This window comes from Microcaecilia unicolor, chromosome 13 (genome assembly GCF_901765095.1).
Source record: "Microcaecilia unicolor chromosome 13, aMicUni1.1, whole genome shotgun sequence".
NCBI classification, from domain to species: Eukaryota; Metazoa; Chordata; class Amphibia; order Gymnophiona; family Siphonopidae; genus Microcaecilia; species Microcaecilia unicolor.
The window spans coordinates 13,573,225-13,592,005 of record NC_044043.1 but is presented as its reverse complement, the minus strand read 5'-3'; the positions used below and the strand labels follow the sequence as shown (position 1 = coordinate 13,592,005).

Genomic DNA, 18,781 nt, shown 5'->3' with positions numbered 1-18,781 from the left:
GCTTTTATTTAGTCTCCTTACATAAAGGTTTGTGGCCATATTTATAGCTTCTTTCAGCCTGGACCACTGCCCTTCCACTTCTCGTATGTCCTCCCAGCCCATCAGCTCCTTCCTCAGGTATTCCCCCATTTTACTAAAGCCTGCACGCTTGAAATGCAGGAATTTGAGTTTTGAGTGGCTGCCCTCCACTTCAGCTGTTATATCAAACCAAACTGTTTGATGGTCACTGCTGCCCAGATGGGCACCCACTCGGACATTTGACACACTTTCCCCATTTGTGAGCACCAAATCCAGCATCGCTCCCTCCCTCGTGAGTTCCGTCACCATTTGTCTGAGCAGAGCACTTTGAAAAGCATCCACGATCTCTCTACTTCTTTCCGATTCCGCAGATGTAACTTTCCAATCTACATCCAACAGATTGAAATCTCCCAGCAACAGCACCTCTCTTTTCTTTCCCAACTTTTGGATATCTGTAATCAGATCTTTATCTAGTTCCTCCGATTTTGTCAGAGGCCAGTAGACAACACCCATGTGGACAGAGGTTCTATCATCTCAAATACATGTCCTGTAGTTCTACCACCTTCCCTCCTCTGGAAAAGGTTTGTTTATATATTAATACCTTTTAAATATCTGAATGTCTGTATCATATCACCCTGACTCTCCTTTTCTCCAGAATGTACATCTTCAGGTCATCACGTCTCTTCTTATATATCTTGTGTCACAAACCCCCTACCATTTTTGTCACTTTTCTCTGCTTTTTACATCCTTAGCAAGATGCATCCTCCAAAACTGAACACAATACTCCAAGTGGGACCTCACCAAAGACTTGTACAGGGCATCAACACCTCCTTTCTTCTGATGGTGAAGGGGAGGGATACCTTGTCCTCATTTGGATTCCAGGGCTCTGTCCTTTCCTGGTTCTCTTCCTACCTCTCCCTCCGCACCTTCAGTGTTCCCTCTGGTGGATCGTCTTCTACTTCTATCCCTCTGCCTGTCAGCGTACCTCAGGGTTCTGTTCTTGGTCCCCTCCTCTTTTCTATCTACACTTCTTCCCTTGGTTCATTAATCTCATCCCATGGCTTTTCCTACCATCTCTATGCTGATGACTCCCAAATCTACCTTTCTACCCCGGATATCTCACCTTGCATCCAAACCAAAGTTTCAGCGTGCTTGTCTGACATTGCTGTCTGGGTGTCTCAACGTCACCTGAAATTAAACATGACCAAAACCGAGCTTCTCATTTTTCCCCCCAAAAGCACCTCCCCATTCCCCCCATTTTCTATTTCTGTTGATGGCTCTCTCATTCTCCCTGTCTCCTCAGCTCGAAACCTTGGGGTCATCTTTGACTCTTCTCTCTCCTTCTCTGCTCATATCCAGCAGATCGCCAAGACCTGTCGTTTCTTTCTTTACAACATCCGTAAAATCCGCCCCTTTCTTTCCGAGCACTCTACCAAAAACCTCATCCACACCCTTGTCACCTCTCGTTTAGACTACTGCAATCTGCTTCTTGCTGGCCTCCCACTTAGTCACCTCTCCCCTCTCCAATCGGTTCAAAACTCTGCTGCCCGTCTCGTCTTCCGCCAGGGTCTCTTTACTCATACTACCCCTCTCCTCAAGTCGCTTCACTGGCTCCCTATCCGTTTTTGCATCCTGTTCAAACTTCTTCTACTAACCTATAAATGTACTCACTCTGCTGCTCCCCAGTATCTCTCCACACTCGTCCTTCCCTACACCCCTTCCCGTGCACTCCGCTCCATGGATAAATCCTTATCTGTTCCCTTCTCCACTACTGCCAACTCCAAACTTTGCACCTTCTGTCTCGCTGCACCCTACGCCTGGAATAAACTTCCTGAGCCCCTACGTCTTGCCCCATCCTTGGTCACCTTTAAATCTAGACTGAAAGCCCACCTCTTTAACACTGCTTTTGACTTGTAACCATTTGCCTCCACCTACCCTCCTCTCTCCTTCCTGTACACATTAATTGATTTGATTACTTTATTTTTTTGTCTATTAGATTGTAAGCTCTTTGAGCAGGGACTGTCTTTCTTCTATGTTTGTGCAGCGCTGCGTACGCCTTGTAGCGCTATAGAAATGCTAAATAGTTGTAGTAGGAGCGATGCCAGAGGTGGGAGCAGAAATGCTGGACCCAGGTAGGGGGGAGTGGATAGATGACAGATTGTGAGAGGGGAGGGAGCGATGCCGGAGGAGACTCTATACTCAGGTGGGGGGAGTGGATAGAGGATGGACTGTAAGAGGGGAGGGTGCAATGGCGAGGGGTGATATGATAGAGGTCTACAAAATAATGAGTGGGGTAGAGCAGACAGATGTGAAGCGTTTGTTTTCGCTTTCTAACAATAATAGAACCAGGGGACACAAGATGAAATTAGGATGTGGTAGGTTTAAAACAAATCAGAGAAAGTTTTTCTTTACTCAGCGCGTGGTTAGACTCTGGAACTCATTGCCGGAGAAGGTAGTGACGGCAGCTGGCCTTGCTGAGTTTAAAGGGGGTCTCGACTGATTCATGAAGGAAAAGTCCATTGATCGTTATTAAATTTTGGGTTTTTGCCAGGTTCTTGGGGCCTGGATTGGCCGCTGTCGGAGACAGAGTGCTGGGCTTGATGGACCTTTGGTCTTTTCCCAGCATGGCAGTGCTTATGTACTTATGTTTTTACTTGATAAATTCTGGTGGTTAGAAAACCTTTAATCCAATTAAGTACATTTCCTTTAATCCTGAAGTGGCTTAGTAGTAGTATGTTGTCGTTTACCATGTTGAACTGGAGGAGGAGTATGCTTTTACCTATGGCTATCTCCTGCTTGAATTTGGCCAGGAGGGTGACTAGGACAGTTTTGGTACTATGGTGGGAGTGGAATCCTGATTGTGAATTATGTAGTATTGAGAACTTGTCCAGGTATTCCGTGAGCTGTTTAGTCACCAGACTCTCCATCATTTTTACTACTAGTGAGATAGACGCAACTGGGCGGTAGTTGGTGAGATCGTTTGTGCTTTTCTTGGCGTCTTTTGGTATTGGAGTGAGTAGGATGTTGCCATATTGCTCAGGGAAGAAACCTTGTTGTAACATGAAATTTAGGTGGGATGTGAGGTCTGCTATGAAGCGGTCGGGGGCGGATTTTAGTAGATAACTGGGACATGTATTAATAGAGTATTAATAGAACTAAAAAATGAACTTGCGGAGCTACTGTTAGAAATATGCAATCTGTCCCTAAAATCGAGTGTAATACCGGAAGACTGGAGGGTAGCCAATGTTACTCCGATTTTTAAGAAAGGTTCCAGAGGAGATCCGGGAAATTATAGACCGGTGAGTCTGACGTCGGTGCCGGGCAAGATGGTGGAGGCTATTATTAAGAATAAAATTGCAGAGCATATACAAAAACATGGACTGATGAGACAAAGTCAGCACGGATTTAGTGAAGGGAAGTCTTGCCTCACCAATCTAATGCATTTTTTTGAGGGGGTAAGCAAACATGTGGACAATGGGGAGCCGGTTGATATTGTATATCTGGATTTTCAGAAGGCGTTTGACAAAGTGCCGCACGAAAGACTCCTGAAGAAATTGCAGAGTCATGGAATCGGAGGTAGGGTATTATTATGGATTAAGAACTGGTTGAAAGATAGGAAGCAGAGAGTAGGATTGCGTGGCCAGTATTCTCAGTGGAGGAGGGTAGTTAGTGGGGTCCCGCAGGGGTCTGTGCTGGGTCCGTTGCTTTTTAATGTATTTATAAATGACCTAGAGATGGGAATAACTAGTGAGGTAATTAAATTCGCCGATGACACAAAATTATTCAGGGTCGTCAAGTCGCAGGAGGAATGTGAACGATTACAGGAGGACCTTGCGAGACTGGGAGAATGGGCGTGCAAGTGGCAGATGAAGTTCAATGTTGACAAGTGCAAAGTGATGCATGTGGGTAAGAGGAACCCGAATTATAGCTACGTCTTGCAAGGTTCCGCGTTAGGAGTTACGGATCAAGAAAGGGATCTGGGTGTCGTCGTCGATGATACGCTGAAACCTTCTGCTCAGTGTGCTGCTGCGGCTAGGAAAGCGAATAGAATGTTGGGTGTTATTAAGAAGGGTATGGAGTCCAGGTGTGCGGATGTTATAATGCCGTTGTATCGCTCCATGGTGCGACCGCACCTGGAGTATTGTGTTCAGTACTGGTCTCCGTATCTCAAAAAAGATATAGTAGAATTGGAAAAGGTACAGCGAAGGGCGACGAAAATGATAGTGGGGATGGGACGACTTTCCTATGAAGAGAGGCTGAGAAGGCTAGGGCTTTTCAGCTTGGAGAAGAGACGGCTGAGGGGAGATATGATAGAAGTGTATAAAATAATGAGTGGAATGGATCGGGTGGATGTGAAGCGACTGTTCACGCTATCCAAAAATACTAGGACTAGAGGGCATGAGTTGAAGCTACAGTGTGGTAAATTTAAAACGAATCGGAGAAAATTTTTCTTCACCCAACGTGTAATTAGACTCTGGAATTCATTGCCGGAGAACGTGGTACGGGCGGTTAGCTTGACGGAGTTTAAAAAGGGGTTAGATAGATTCCTAAAGGACAAGTCCATAGACCGCTATTAAATGGACTGGAAAAATTCCTCATTTTTAGGTATAACTTGTCTGGAATGTTTTTACGTTTGGGGAGCGTGCCAGGTGCCCTTGACCTGGATTGGCCACTGTCGGTGACAGGATGCTGGGCTAGATGGACCTTTGGTCTTTCCCAGTATGGCACTACTTATGTACTTATGTACTTATGTACTTATGTTTGCAGTGGGTCTTGGCGAACCTGTGAGTCGCTTGTGTAAGTGATTCGGTGTTGATGAGATTAAATGTTGTCCAGATACAGTCAGCTGGGTATCCGTCGGAGGTTAGGTCCAGATCGTTGAAGAAGTTTTCGATGTTGGTGTTGTGATGAGGAAGTGCGCTGCGTAATTTTATTATTTTTTCGTTAAAGTAATTAGCAAGTTTGTCTGCGGGTGGGATGTCTTTGTTGGTTGTGGTGATAGCGGTGGTGTCCAGTAACTTATTTACGAGTTGGAATATTTTCTTCATATCTTTGTAATCCAGTCCTAGTTTGGTTTTGTAGTAGGACCTTTTAGTTTGTTTTATTGCATACTAAAGAAAAAGGCCCGTTTCTGTCAGAAATGAAACGGGCGCTAGCAAGGTAATCTCATTTTGACATGAATGTTTTTAATGGAAGTTTTTTTTTTACATATTTCCTGTGATGCTAATGAATAATTTTCCAGATTGTTTTATGACTAATCTGATGCATGACAATGAGATATGTTTTTTGTGTTATGTATTGCTGTTGTTTTCATTCTTTGTGTTTGTGAGTGAGCTGTATGTATTGGTTGTTGTTGACCTGTATGTGTGTGTGGGAGTGTATAAACATAGAGAGCGCGTGTGTCCATCTATCCATGTGCTGTATCAGTGTGTGTATGTGCGAGTCATAGAGCGTGTGTGTGAGAGAGAAAGAGCTTGTTTTACACAGATTGAGAGATACTGTGTGTGTGTCATAAAGAGAGACATACAGCAAGTGTGTGTGACAGAGTAATAGTCAGTGTGTATGTGAGATACAGAGTGAGATTCAGTGTGTGTGTGAGATACATTGATAGTCTGATTGAGAGAATAGTGAGAGATGGACCCCCTCCCTCCCTGTTCCAGGGACCCCCCACCCTCCCTCCTAAAAGAGGCCAGTTTGCAACAGAAATGAAACGGGCACTAGCAAGGTTCCAGGGCCCCCTCCCTACCTTCCTCCCTCTGTCCTCTGAGTTCCAGTCCCCCTACCAGCCTCCCTCCCTGTCCTCAGAGTTCCAGGCACCCCTCCCCTTCGAGTTCTAGGACACCCCTCCCCTTCGAGTTCTAGGACATCCCTCCCTCCCTCCCTTCGAGTTCTAGGACACCCCTCCCTCCCTCCGAGTTCCTGGGCTCCTTCCGAGTTCCTGGGCTCCCTCCCTCTGAGTTCCAGGGCTCCCTCCCTCACTCTGTTCCAGGGTCCGGGCTCCCTCCCTCCGAGTTAGGGCTCCCCCTCCCTCTGAGTTCCATGGCCCCCTCCCTCTCTCTGTCCTCCGAGTTCCAGCCCCCCTCCTCTCTGTTCCATGCCCCCCCCTACCTACCTCCCTCCGAGTTCCAGGCCCCCCTGCCTGCCTCTCTCCCTCCGAGTTCCAGGGCCTGGCCTCCCTCCGTTCCTTCCCTCCCTCCCCTCCCCTCCAAATTCCTGGGCTCCCTCGGTCCCCTCCCTCCCTCTGAGTTCCAGAGTCCTTCCTCCCTCCCTCTGTCCTCTGAGTTCCAGCCCCCCTCCCCTCACTTCCATGCCCCCCCTACCTGCCTCCCTCCCTCTCTGCGAGTTCCAGGACCCCCTTCCCTGTCCTCCGAGTTCCTGGGCTCCCTCGGTCCCCTCCCTCCCTCCCTCCGAGTTCCAGAGTCCTCCCTCCCTCTCAGTTCCAGGCCCCCCCCTACCTGCCTCCCTCCCTCCGAGTTCCTTCCCTCCCTCCCCTCCCCTCCAAATTCCTGGGCTCCCTCGGTCCCCTCCCTCCCTCCGAGTTCCAGGGCCCGCCTTCCTCCCTCCGAGTTCCTGGGCTCCCTCGGTTCCCTCCCTCCGAGTTCCAGAGTCCTCCCTCCCTCTCAGTTCCAGGCCCCCCCCCCCTACCTGCCTCCCTCCGAGTTCCTTCCTTCCCCCCCCCTCCCTCCAAATTCCTGGGCTCCCTCGGTCCCCTCCCTCCCTCCCTCCCTCTGAGTTCCAGGGCCCCCTCCCTCCCTCTCTCCTCCGAATTCCAGCCCCCCTCCCCATAGAGTTCCATGCATGCCCCCCCTACCTCCCTCCCTCCCTCCCTCCCCCCCCTCTTCGAGTTCCAACCTACCCCTTCTTGTCTCTCAGCATCACCCGAAATCTTACCGTAGAGCAGACGCTCCAGTTCTACTTCCTCACTCACAGCTTATTGGTTGCCGGCTTTGGGTGACTGTTGCTGGGTTGGCTGGAGCGGGAGTGAGAGGAGTTCTGGGAGGGGCTGGGCGTAGCGGGTGACGTACTGTGCGGGGGGCGGGGCTGAGGGAGGCTCTATGACTGGGGCTGTGTGTAGAGATGACGTACTGTGCGGGGGGCGGGGCTGAGGGAGGCTCTATGACTGGGGCTGTGTGTAGCGAGTGACGTACTGTGCGGGGGGCGGGGCTGACTGGTAGGTGCATTTTCGCCTGGTCGGGAGGGAGTCGGTTTTCGAGGCTTGGGGGAGGAGCCAGCGGTAAAGGGCTGCAGACTGGTAGATTGTACGGCTCGCGGGCAGCCGCAGCGTTTGATCCAATCAGCCGGCGGCTTAGTTCGGAGCTCCTCCCCCCCCCCCCCCCCCCCTGGAAACAGGACGAGGTTGCATCAGAAGGACGGGTGGGGGGTGGACGCGTCACGGGGAAGGAAGAGGCTCCTCCGGGACCGGCCGCTGGCAGCCGGCGGCATCTACAGGTAAAAGATCTGGAGAAGGGGAGTCGTGTAGACGATGCCCACCTTCTCCGAACGTATCGTGAAATGATCACGGGGGGGGGGGGGGGGATGCCAGACCTGGGGTTGTTGGGTTAGGAAGGGGAGGGGGGAGGAGAGAGGCTGAACCCGGGGTGGTGAGAGATGTAGTCTTTCTCCAAATATCACAGATAAAGAGGGGAGATGTCAGATCTGCAGGGTGGGGGGAGTGGATAAATGACAGATTGTGAGAGGGGAGGGAGCGATGCCGGAGGAGAGATGCTGGACCCAGGTGGGGGGGAGTGGATAAATGACAGTGAGAGGGGACGGAGCGATGCCGGAGAGATGCTGGAACCAGGTGGGGGGGAGTGGATAGAGGATGGACTGTGAGAGGGGAGGGAGCGATGCCGGAGGAGAGATGCTGGACCCAGGTGGGGGGGAGTGGATAAATGACAGTGAGAGGGGACGGAGCGATGCCGGAGAGATGCTGGAACCAGGTGGGGGGGAGTGGATAGAGGATGGACTGTGAGAGGGGAGGGAGCGATGCCGGAGGAGAGATGCTGGACCCAGGTGGGGGGGAGTGGATAAATGACAGTGAGAGGGGACGGAGCGATGCCGGAGAGATGCTGGAACCAGGTGGGGGGGAGTGGATAGAGGATGGACTGTGAGAGGGGAGGGAGCGATGCCGGAGGAGAGATGCTGGACCCAGGTGAGGGGGAGTGGATAAATGACAGTGAGAGGGGACGGAGCGATGCCGGAGAGATGCTGGAACCAGGTGGGGGGGGAGTGGATAAATGACAGACTGTGAAAGAGGAGGGAGCGATGCCGGATGAGAGATGCTGGACCCAGGTGGGGGGAGTGGATAAATGACAGTGAGAGGGGACGGAGCGATGCCGGAGGAGAGACCCTATACCCAGGTGGGGGGAGTGTTTAGAGGGTGGATTGTAAGAGGGGAGGGTGCAGTGGCGAAGGAGAGATGCTGGACCCAGGTGGGGGGAGTGGATAGAGGACGGACTGTGAGAGGGGAGGGAGCGATGCCGGAGGAGAGACCCTATACCCAGGTGGGGGGAGTGGATAAATGACAGATTGTGAGAGGGGAGGGAGCGATGCCGGAGGAGAGACCCTATACCCAGGTGGGGGGAGTGTTTAGAGGATGGACTGTGAGAGGGGAGGGAGCGATGCCGGAGGAGAGATGCTGGACCCAGGTGGGGGGGAGTGGATAAATGACAGTGAGAGGGGACGGAGAGATGCTGGAACCAGGTGGGGGGGAGTGGATAAATGACAGACTGTGAAAGAGGAGGGAGCGATGCCGGAGGAGAGACCCTATACCCAGGTGGGGGGAGTGTTTAGAGGGTGGATTGTAAGAGGGGAGGGTGCAGTGGCGAAGGAGAGATGCTGGACCCAGGTGGGGGGAGTGGATAGAGGATGAACTGTGAGAAGGGAGGGAGCGATGCCGCAGGAGAGACTCTATACCCAGGTGGGGAGAGTGGATAGACGATGGACTGTGAGAGGGGAGGGAGCGATGCCGGAGGAGAGATGCTGGACCCAGGTGGGGGGGAGTGGATAAATGACAGTGAGAGGGGACGGAGCGATGCCGGAGGAGAGATGCTGGAACCAGGTGGGGGGGAGTGGATAAATGACAGACTGTGAAAGAGGAGGGAGCGATGCCGGATGAGAGATGCTGGACCCAGGTGGGGGGAGTGGATAAATGACAGTGAGAGGGGACGGAGCGATGCCGGAGGAGAGACCCTATACCCAGGTGGGGGGAGTGTTTAGAGGGTGGATTGTAAGAGGGGAGGGTGCAGTGGCGAAGGAGAGATGCTGGACCCAGGTGGGGGGAGTGGATAGAGGATGAACTGTGAGAGGGGAGGGAGCGATGCCGCAGGAGAGACTCTATACCCAGGTGGGGGGAGTGTTTAGAGGGTGGATTGTAAGAGGGGAGGGTGCAGTGGCGAAGGAGAGATGCTGGACCCAGGTGGGGGGAGTGGATAGAGGACGGACTGTGAGAGGGGAGGGAGCGATGCCGGAGGAGAGACCCTATACCCAGGTGGGGGGAGTGGATAAATGACAGATTGTGAGAGGGGAGGGAGTGATGCCGGAGGAGAGACCCTATACCCAGGTGGGGGGAGTGTTTAGAGGATGGACTGTAAGAGGGGAGGGTGCAATGGCGAAGGAGAGATGCTGGACCCAGGTGGGGAGAGTGGATAGAGGACGGACTGTGAGAGGGGAGGGAGCGATGCCGGAGGAGAGACCCTATACCCAGGTGGGGGGAGTGTTTAGAGGATGGACTGTGAGAGGGGAGGGAGCAATGCCGGAGGAGAGACCCTATACCCAGGTGGGGGGAGTGTTTAGAGGATGGATTGTAAGAGGGGAGGGTGCAATGGCGAAGGAGAGATGCTGGACCCAGGTGGGGGGAGTGGATAGAGGATGGACTGTGAGAGGGGAGGGAGCGATGCCGGAGGAGAGACCCTATACCCAGGTGGGGGGGAGTGTTTAGAGGATGGATTGTAAGAGGGGAGGGTGCAGTGGCGAAGGAGAGATGCTGGACCCAGGTGGGGGGAATGGATAGATGACAGACTGTGAGAGGGGACGGAGCGATGCCGGAGGTGGGAGGAGAGATGCTGGACCTAGGTGCTGGGAAATGTATTCCTTCTCCAGACATATCAAGTGAAGAGACTGAACCACAGGCAGGAGGAGTGGAGTGGAGAGGAAGATGTGCCAGACCTGGCATGGTTGCATTACGATCAGGGTGGGGGAGTGGAAGGGGATAGATGATGGACCCTGGGTGAAGGTGAGATGCTACTGGGAACACACTGCAGAATACATTGAAGAGGTGTGTTGGGCATGTGAGCCTATGATGGTAGCATAATGCTACTACTACTACTATTTAGCATTTCTATAGCGCTACAAGACGTACGCAGCGCTGCACAAACATAGAAGAAAGACAGTCCCTGCTCAAAGAGCTTACAATCTAATAGACAAAAAATAAATAAAGTAAGCAAATCAAATCAATTAATGTGAACGGGAAGGGTAGGTGGAGGCGAGTGGTTACGAGTCAAAAGCAATGTTAAAGAGGTGGGCTTTCAGTCTAGATTTAAAGGTGGCCAAGGATGTGGCAAGACGTAGGGGCTCAGGAAGTTTATTCCAGGCGTAGGGTGCAGCGAGACAGAAGGCGCGAAGTCTGGAGTTGGCAGTAATGGAGAAGGGAACAGATAAGAAGGATTTATCCATGGAGCGGAGTGCACGGGAAGGGGTGTAGGGAAGGACGAGTGTGCATGTGACTTATTTCTGATCAGCCTATCACAGCGATACTCATTTGAACTTTAAGTAAATGGCTCAGTATCACAAGAGATACTTATGTTACTAGGCCATTCAGATCATGGGGCCAATAGGCTAAACTGCAGGAACACCAGTGCTTATATGAGTTCTTTGGATGCTATAGAGGTAATACTTTCATTTATGTAAGTTAATGTATGCCTAGGCTGCCCTGATGGCACTTAAATTGTGGCCACCTCTACTCTGCCATTTTTCAGTTGCCTCCAGTCTGTGAATCCCTACCCCACAGTTACTCTGCTGATGTCATTGCTCAGAACCTGGAATCAAGGCATTACACCTCCACTGCATGACCTCCCTGATGTAGACATAGGAAAATTATAGTTAGCTTAAAAGTAGATAATTTAAGGGCCCTTTTTCTAAGGTATGTTAGGTTTTGCACTTAACACAGGAAATTATTGCACGGCAGTTGCCATATTAAAATGCCCATTAATGCATGGTACACAAGCTGGAGGCAGTAAGTTATCACCTAGCGAACCCGGAGGAATGGACCAATATTTGGCAACTAAGATTTAATGCTAAAATATACAGGGTCATGCACTTGGGTCGCAAGAATCCGAGGGAACGGTACAGTATAGGGGGGTGAAGTGCTTCAGTGTATGAAGGAAGAGCGGGACTTGGGGGTACATAAATAAATAAATAAATAATATTTAATATTTCCTGAGCATCTCTTTAGCTGAGATATTTTCCAAAGTCTCTGGGGTCCTTTTACTAAGCCACGTGTCTACGCGCGCCCAATGTGCGCCAAAATGAAGTTACCGCCCGACTACCGCGTGGCTCTTGCAGTACATAAGTAATGCCACACTGGGAAAAGACCAAGGGTCCATCAAGCCCAGCATCCTGTCCACGACAGCGGCCAATCCAGGCCAAGGGCACCTGGCAAGCTTCCCAAACGTACAAACATTCTATACATGTTATTCCTGGAATTATGGATTTTTCCCAAGTCCATTTAGTAGTGGTTTATGGACTTGTCCTTTAGGAAACCGTCTAACCCCTTTTTAAACTCTGCCAAGCTAACCGCCTTCACCATGTTCTCCGGCAACGAATTCCAGAGTTTAATTATGCTTGGGTGAAGAAAAATTTTCTCCGATTTGTTTTAAATTTACTACACTGTAGTTTCATCGCATGCCCCCTAGTCCTAGTATTTTTGGAAAGCGTGAACAGACGCTTCACATCCACCTGTTCCACTCCACTCATTATTTTATATACCTCTATCATGTCTTCCCTCAGCAGTCTCTTTATCCAAGCTGAAAAGCCCTAGCCTCCTTAATCTTTCTTCATAGGGAAGTCGTCCCATCCCCGCTATCATTTTAGTCGCCCTTCGCTGCACCTTTTCCAATTCTACTATATCTTTCTTGAGATGCGGTGACCAGAATTGAACACAATACTGAAGGTGCGGTCGCACCATGGAGCGATATAACGGCATTATAACATCCTCACACCTGTTTTCCATACCTTTCCTAATAATACCCAACATTCTATTCGCTTTCCTAGCCGCAGCAGCACACTGAGCAGAAGGTTTCAGTGTTTGGTCAACGACGACACCCAGATCCCTTTCTTGGTCCGTGACTCCTAACGTGGAACCTTGCATGACGTAGCTATAATTCGGGTTCTTTTTTCCCACATGCATCACCTTGCACTTGCTCACATTAAACGTCATCTGCCATTTAGCCACCCAGTCTCCCAGTATCTTAAGTTCATTCTGTAATTTTTCACAATCCTGTCGTGAGTTAACGACTTTGAATAACTTTGTGTCATCAGCAAATGTAATTACCTCGCTAGTTACTCCCATCTCTAAATCATTTATAAATATATTAAAAAGCAGCGGTCCTAGCACAGACCCCTGAGGAACCCCACTAACTACCCTTCTCCATTGTGAATACTACCCATTTAATCCCACTCTCTGCCCCATTACGTCCGCCAGATTTACCGGGAAGTCAGTAAGTTTCTCCGACTCGTCCGCTTGAAATACCATTTCCGACACCAGTATCCCACCCAAATCTTCCTCGGTGAAGACCGAAGCAAGGAATTCATTCAATCTCTCCGCTGACGTCTTTGTCTTCCTTGATCGCCCCTTTTACCCCTCGGTCATCCAGCGGCCCAACCGATTCTTTTGCCGGCTTCCTGCTTTTAATATACCAAAAAAACCTTTACTATGTTTTTTTTGCCTCTAATGCTATCTTTTTTTCGTAATCCTTCTTAGCCTTTTTTATCTGCGCCTTGTATTTGCTTTGACGCTCCTTATGCTGCTGCTGCTTCTTGTTGTTTTCAGACGGTTCCTTCTTCCGTTTTCTGAAGGCGTTTCTTTTAGCCCTAATAGCTTCCTTCACCTCACTTTTCAACCAGGCTGGCTGTCTTTTGGACTTCCGTCTTTCTTTTCTAATTCGCAGAATATGTATGGCCTGGGTCTCCAGGATGGTATTTTTGAACAGCGTCCACGCCTGTTGTACAGTTTTTACTCTCTCAGTTGCCCCCCTAAGTTTTTTTTTAATCGTTCTTCTCATTTTATCATAGTCTCCTTTTTTAAAGTTAAACGCTAATGTTATTGTGTCTGCTGACTTTAAAGCTTCCAAACAGGTAGAAAAAGCGATGGTCAAAGCCAGAAGGATGCTTGGGTGCAGAAAAAGGAGGTGATAGTGCCATTGTATAAGTCTCTGGTGAGGCCCCATTTGGAGTACTGCGTGCAGTTCTGGAGACCGCACCTACGGAAAGATATAAACAGGATGGAGTTGGTCCAGAGAGTGGCTACAAACTTAGTAAGCAGTCTTGAACACAAAAAATATAGGGACAGGCTTGTGAACCTCAACATGTATACGCTGGAAGAGAGGAGGGCGAGAGGAGATATGAAAGAGATGTTTAAATATCTCAAGGGAATTAATGTACAGGAAAGCTCTGGAATGAGGGGGCATATGATGAAGTTAAGAGGGAATAGGCTTAAAGTATTTCACGGAAAGAGTGCTGGAAGCGTGGAATGGCCTCCTGGTGGAGGTTGCGGAGGCGAGGACGGTGTCAGAGTTTTAAAAAGCATGGGATAAGCACGTGGAATCGCTTAGGAAAAGGAAGAGTTAGGGGTTCCAGAGGATGGGCAGACTGAATCAGCCATTTGACCTTTATCTGCCGTCATGTTTCTATGTTTCTATGTTTCTATTCATTAAGTGCTTGCTAAGTGCATCGTGCAAAAAGCCTTCCATGCCCATTCTCCACCCAGGCACCAGAAACACTTAGGTGTGCTAATAGTTAGGATGCCCATAGGAATATAATGGACTGCTTCGTCCTAAATCCATTAGTGCATCTTTAAAAAGGACCCCGTAATACACGGTTTAGCGCACAATACCTGCTTAGATACTGTAAAACCCCTTTACTTGATTGTACACTGGCAGTTACTATGCGTTTTAATTGCACATTAGTAAAAAGCCTATGTGTATTGGCATTTCTTAGAACAAGATGAGTATGCTCCAACATGCGTGGGATAAGCATAAAGGAATCCTGTGCCGAAGGAATGGATCCTCAGGAGCTTAGTCAAGATCGGGAGGCGGGGCTGGTGGTTGGGAGGCGGGGATAGGGCTGGGCAGACTTATACGGTCTGTGCCAGAGCCAGTGGTGGGCAGCGGGACTGGTGGTTGGGAGGCAGGGATAGTGCTGGGCAGTCTTATACGGTCTGTGCCAGAGCCGGTGGTTCGGAGGCGGGGATAGTGCTGGACAGACTTGTACGGTCTGTGCCAGAGCCGGGGTTGGGAGGCAGGGCTGGGGAGGTGAGGATAGTGCTGGGCAGACTTATACGGTCTGTGCCTGTGCCAGAGCCGGTGGTTGGGAGGCGGGGATAGTGCGGGGCAGACTTATACGGTCTGTGCCCTGAAGAGCACAGGTACAAATCAAAGTAGGGTATACACAAAAAGCAGCAAATATGAGTTATCTTGTTGGGCAGACTGGATGGACCGTGCAGGTCTTTTTCTGCCGTCATCTACTATGTTACTAAAAATGTTCCTTAACAAAGTTAAACACAGATTTCATTTAAATCTGAGATGAGCAAACCTTTTTGGCCTGGGGTCGGGGAGGATCCCCATCCTCAGATTATGTGCTGCTCATTCCTAATCTAGGCTCTGATTCTGTTCAATGGAGAGAACTTTTTGATCTTCATCTGACTGAGTGGTAGAGACTAAATGTTACTGAAATAGAAGACAGGAGGATCCGTGGTGAGGTAAAAGCCTGGCAGGAAAGAAGCCTCATCGAAAACTACTAAAATGTGTCACATATCCAGAACTTTGCATTTAACAGTGACAGTGCGGCTGAGGGAAGGCGTTCGTTCTAGTCACAGAGTTCTGTTATATTTGGAAGCAGTAACTGGTAAGAACATATGGAATGTGTTCGCTGAATAAGCCACGTGGACAGCCAGCCTATTGCATAAGATTCCTTTCACTTTTATGTTGTACAACACTCGATGCATGTTACCATTAGCAACTTAGGAAGGTTTACATTTCTGACCTTTGCTAATTACTAGGTATGTGAGCAGTATTGTGTAAACAATCAAGTGAATAATTTGTATGTCGAAAGCACTGAGTAGAGATAAACAAGGGGAAAAACGGAGAGTACTGCTGGCTGGATGTTGGACTGCGCAATGTTCTAAATTATTGTTATGCCTGACAAGTAAAATTCATTTTAGGCAGCTGGTTTCACTTCGGTTTAAAAACATAAAATTATTGATACAGAAATCCAAACAGTAATACAAAGTGTAATGGATGTGTTTGTGCATTCACTTCCCTTCGGTTTAATTTGCCACGTAGTCTCCTTTCTCTTCCACCCTGATACCAGATAACGATGGCCAAAGACATTCTGGGAGATGCGGGTCTGCACTTCGATGAGCTGAACAAATTGCGGATTTTGGATCCAGATGCTGCACAGCAAACGACAGAACTTAAAGAGGAATGCAGGGAGTTCGTGGACAGTAAGCTCTCAGATTTTCTCCTGCTTCTCTCATTTCCACTCTAATCCATAAAATGATGGGGTGTGACGAGATGAGAGTATGGGAAGTGTACCATGTTTTCACTTGTTGTACCTCAGAGAAATAATCATGCTGTGTCATCTAGGTTCATATATTTATTAGGAGTTATTTACCACCTGTTTGAAGGAATTCACTCAGGGGTCTTTTTACTAAGGTGTGCTGAAAAATGGCCTGCGGTAGTGTAGGTGCGGGTTTTGGGCACACGCAGAATAATTTTTCAGCTCACCTGTAAAAAAAAAAGGCCTTAATTTGCTGAAAATTGACATGCGGCAAAATCAAAATCGCCGCACGTCCATTTTGGGTCTGAGACCTTACCGCCAGCCATTGACCTAGCGTTCCAAATGCCACTTGGCGCTCATCCAATACGCGCAGCAGAAAATAAAAATTATTTTTCGGCCGCACATATCGGTTGCATGCCAAAAATGGCGTTACCGCAAGAGCCATATGGCAGCCGTGCAGTAACTCCATTTTGGTGAGTGTTGGGCGCGCGTAGATGCTAACGCGACTTAGTTAAAGCGCCCCTTAAAGTGGTGTACAGCAAATATGGATGAATACTCACCAAGTGTACTTTTTCTTTTATCTCCAGAAATAGGGCAGTTTCAAAAAATAGTCGGGGGCTTAATTGAACTCGTTGATCAACTAGCAAAACAAGCGGAAAACGAGAAAATGAAGGTAATAATCTGTGAATGTTTCTAGTTGAAATAAACATTCAGCTACAGAACACAGTTCCAGGTGGATGATATTTTTGTAAAAGGGTTCAGAGAGTCAGATGACAAGATGTTGACTCCTTCACCCTCCATTTTAATCAGGTTCTCACTCCCAACATGGAAGGCGCCTGACTTGGAAACGTATATTTGCTTCTTAGCCAGAAGGCAAGTCAACTCTAGGGGGTGGAAAGTGAAAGGTGTGCCATGGGAGAAAAACAAGCACCAGTTCTCCGGAAGTTTCTAGGCTGTCAAGCTACAGCACCTCAACACAGTATTAAATGTTCTACAGAGCAGAATCTAGTAGAAGAATCAGTCATAGATGTCCCAGAGAAATTTCTTCTTGGTTGTGGTACCTTTCACTGGACCAAACTAATTATATTAAAGAGTGCTATACCTGGCGTGCTGTCTCCTGTAGGCCAACCACAGCAAAAGCCTCTGTTTGTCATAACATATACAGAGAGATGCTACAGTGTACCGCTTTCCAGGAGGATTATCAAGACTGGAGAATGACAGTGGGATGGGGACAGAGCCCGTGAGGATGAGGACAAACTTTGTCCCCGTGTCACTTTCCACTTTGAAGACTGTTAATGAACTGGACTGTTATTTATGTTTGATACAGACAATATTTTTATTTTTTGGAAAAAGAAGCAAACATGCTGGCCACATGGGGGATCCTGTATATGCTGGCCTCCTGGGGGGCCACATTTGCTTGGGGGATCCTGTACATCTTGCTACCAGCACATCTTCTAAGACATCTTCTATTGCAAGAGGGACTGTGGAAGACAGGAGAGCTGGACAGAATCCTGAGATTGTTGATTTCTTATTCATCCACAGATTAACAGAGTGGATTAGGATTCCTTGGGGTAGTAGAAATCAGCTATTGTTTGGGTTGGAAGGGTAGAGGGTGGTGGTGGGAGGATTTATTATAGTTGCTCATTGTTATCATTGTTTTCTGTTTGTAATTTATATACAACAGTTGCACAGCATATTCCTTTTTATACTTTAGTAAAAAGATTTAAATATTAAATTATAAGTGTTCGAGGCTTCTGCAGATGAGAACAGAGCCCAGGGGGATGGGGCGGGGACGAAAACAGGAACAAATTTTAATCCTGTGTCATTCTCTAAAGGACTTGCCCTAGGACTAGTATTAGAGGGGGAAATTTGGTCAGGATCAGCCAGTCTGATTATTCAGAATACAGTCTCGCACACCAGTGAAGTTTTAAGGTTGTACAGAACAGATAGAAACTGAAGCTAAGAGTAGCTACCCTACTTTTTAGAGCTTTATATGCCAGGGCATTACAACCCTAGGCAAAATATTAATATTTCAGAAAAAGCCACAAACTAGAAGGAATGTTATTAGTGAAGACAATATTAAATTTGCTTCTGTTAAGTGTAAAAGAAAAGAAAAAAAACTGTGTTTATCTGTGTTCTGGAAATTTGTCTCCACAGGCGATCGGTGCCAGAAATTTGCTCAAATCGATAGCAAAGCAAAGAGAAGCACAACAGCAACAGCTGCACGCATTAATAGCAGAGAAAAAGATGCAGCTGGAAAGGTAAGGGAACATAAACGAGTCTCAGAGATCTCACTGCTGGATTCCCTCCTTCCGCCTCCTACTTTTGAAGTTCAAATGAATTTGCAAGACCAGCTTTAAGCAAACCAACCCAACTCTTGTAGGCAATTTTTAAATTGCTCTTCTGATGATCCCCTGAACATCTGGAACCAGCTATATCTGAAAACGTTACATGCTAACCAAATTAACCAATCAAATAGCAACTTCCAGTTTTTATTTTTGGGTGGTGAAAGGGAGTTTCTTGGATTCCAGCTCAATGAGAACTGGCTTTTGGTAGAGTACCATGAACATTTATTCACACTTACCCAGTATTTTCCTCTATTTTAATAGCCTCATCTTTTCATTCTCCCATTGAAATAATGGGCCTGGGCCTGGGGCCACAGAACATGACTCCCTCTGAAGCCCGGAACTGTGTCATTGAGCAGTGTCTGAAAAACCCTTCTCCCCAGATACTCCGAGCATCCTCCGCAGCATCCCCAACTCACCCTGAGAATGAAAGCCAGGTCCGGGACTTGATTTTAGATTCCTCTGCGTTGCAGTGTGCAGCACTAACACTAAGCTACTTCAGTAACTCATAGTTTCCAGCGCTTAAGGAATATTTCAGGCTTTAAAAAATGAGTAACTCGGCCCTAACATCATTTTCATCTGGCGGAAAGGTAGAATACTACATCCAAAGCAATCTGGATTTCGCTGCAGCAATAGTACGGAAA

At 48.4% G+C, this 18,781-nt stretch overlaps 2 protein-coding genes across 2 annotated transcripts in view; one reads left to right on the top strand and one right to left on the bottom strand.

The window, feature by feature from the left end:
• TNFAIP1 (TNF alpha induced protein 1) overlaps positions 1 to 6,963 on the bottom strand; it is a 67,255-nt gene extending 60,292 nt beyond the window's left edge. Inside the window, exon 1 of the mRNA XM_030222569.1 lies at positions 6,910 to 6,963. The gene's annotated coding sequence lies outside the window, so the exon portion shown is untranslated. The remainder of the gene's footprint in view (positions 1 to 6,909) is intronic.
• A 400-nt stretch (positions 6,964 to 7,363) lies between these two features.
• The window catches only part of IFT20 (intraflagellar transport 20), a 28,286-nt gene continuing 16,868 nt past the window's right edge, over positions 7,364 to 18,781 (top strand). Inside the window, exons 1-4 of the mRNA XM_030185816.1 lie at positions 7,364 to 7,467; positions 15,604 to 15,736; positions 16,380 to 16,465; positions 17,950 to 18,053. Of these exons, the coding sequence (XP_030041676.1) occupies positions 15,610 to 15,736; positions 16,380 to 16,465; positions 17,950 to 18,053 (317 nt within the window). The 5' untranslated portion in view covers positions 7,364 to 7,467; positions 15,604 to 15,609. The remainder of the gene's footprint in view (positions 7,468 to 15,603; positions 15,737 to 16,379; positions 16,466 to 17,949; positions 18,054 to 18,781) is intronic.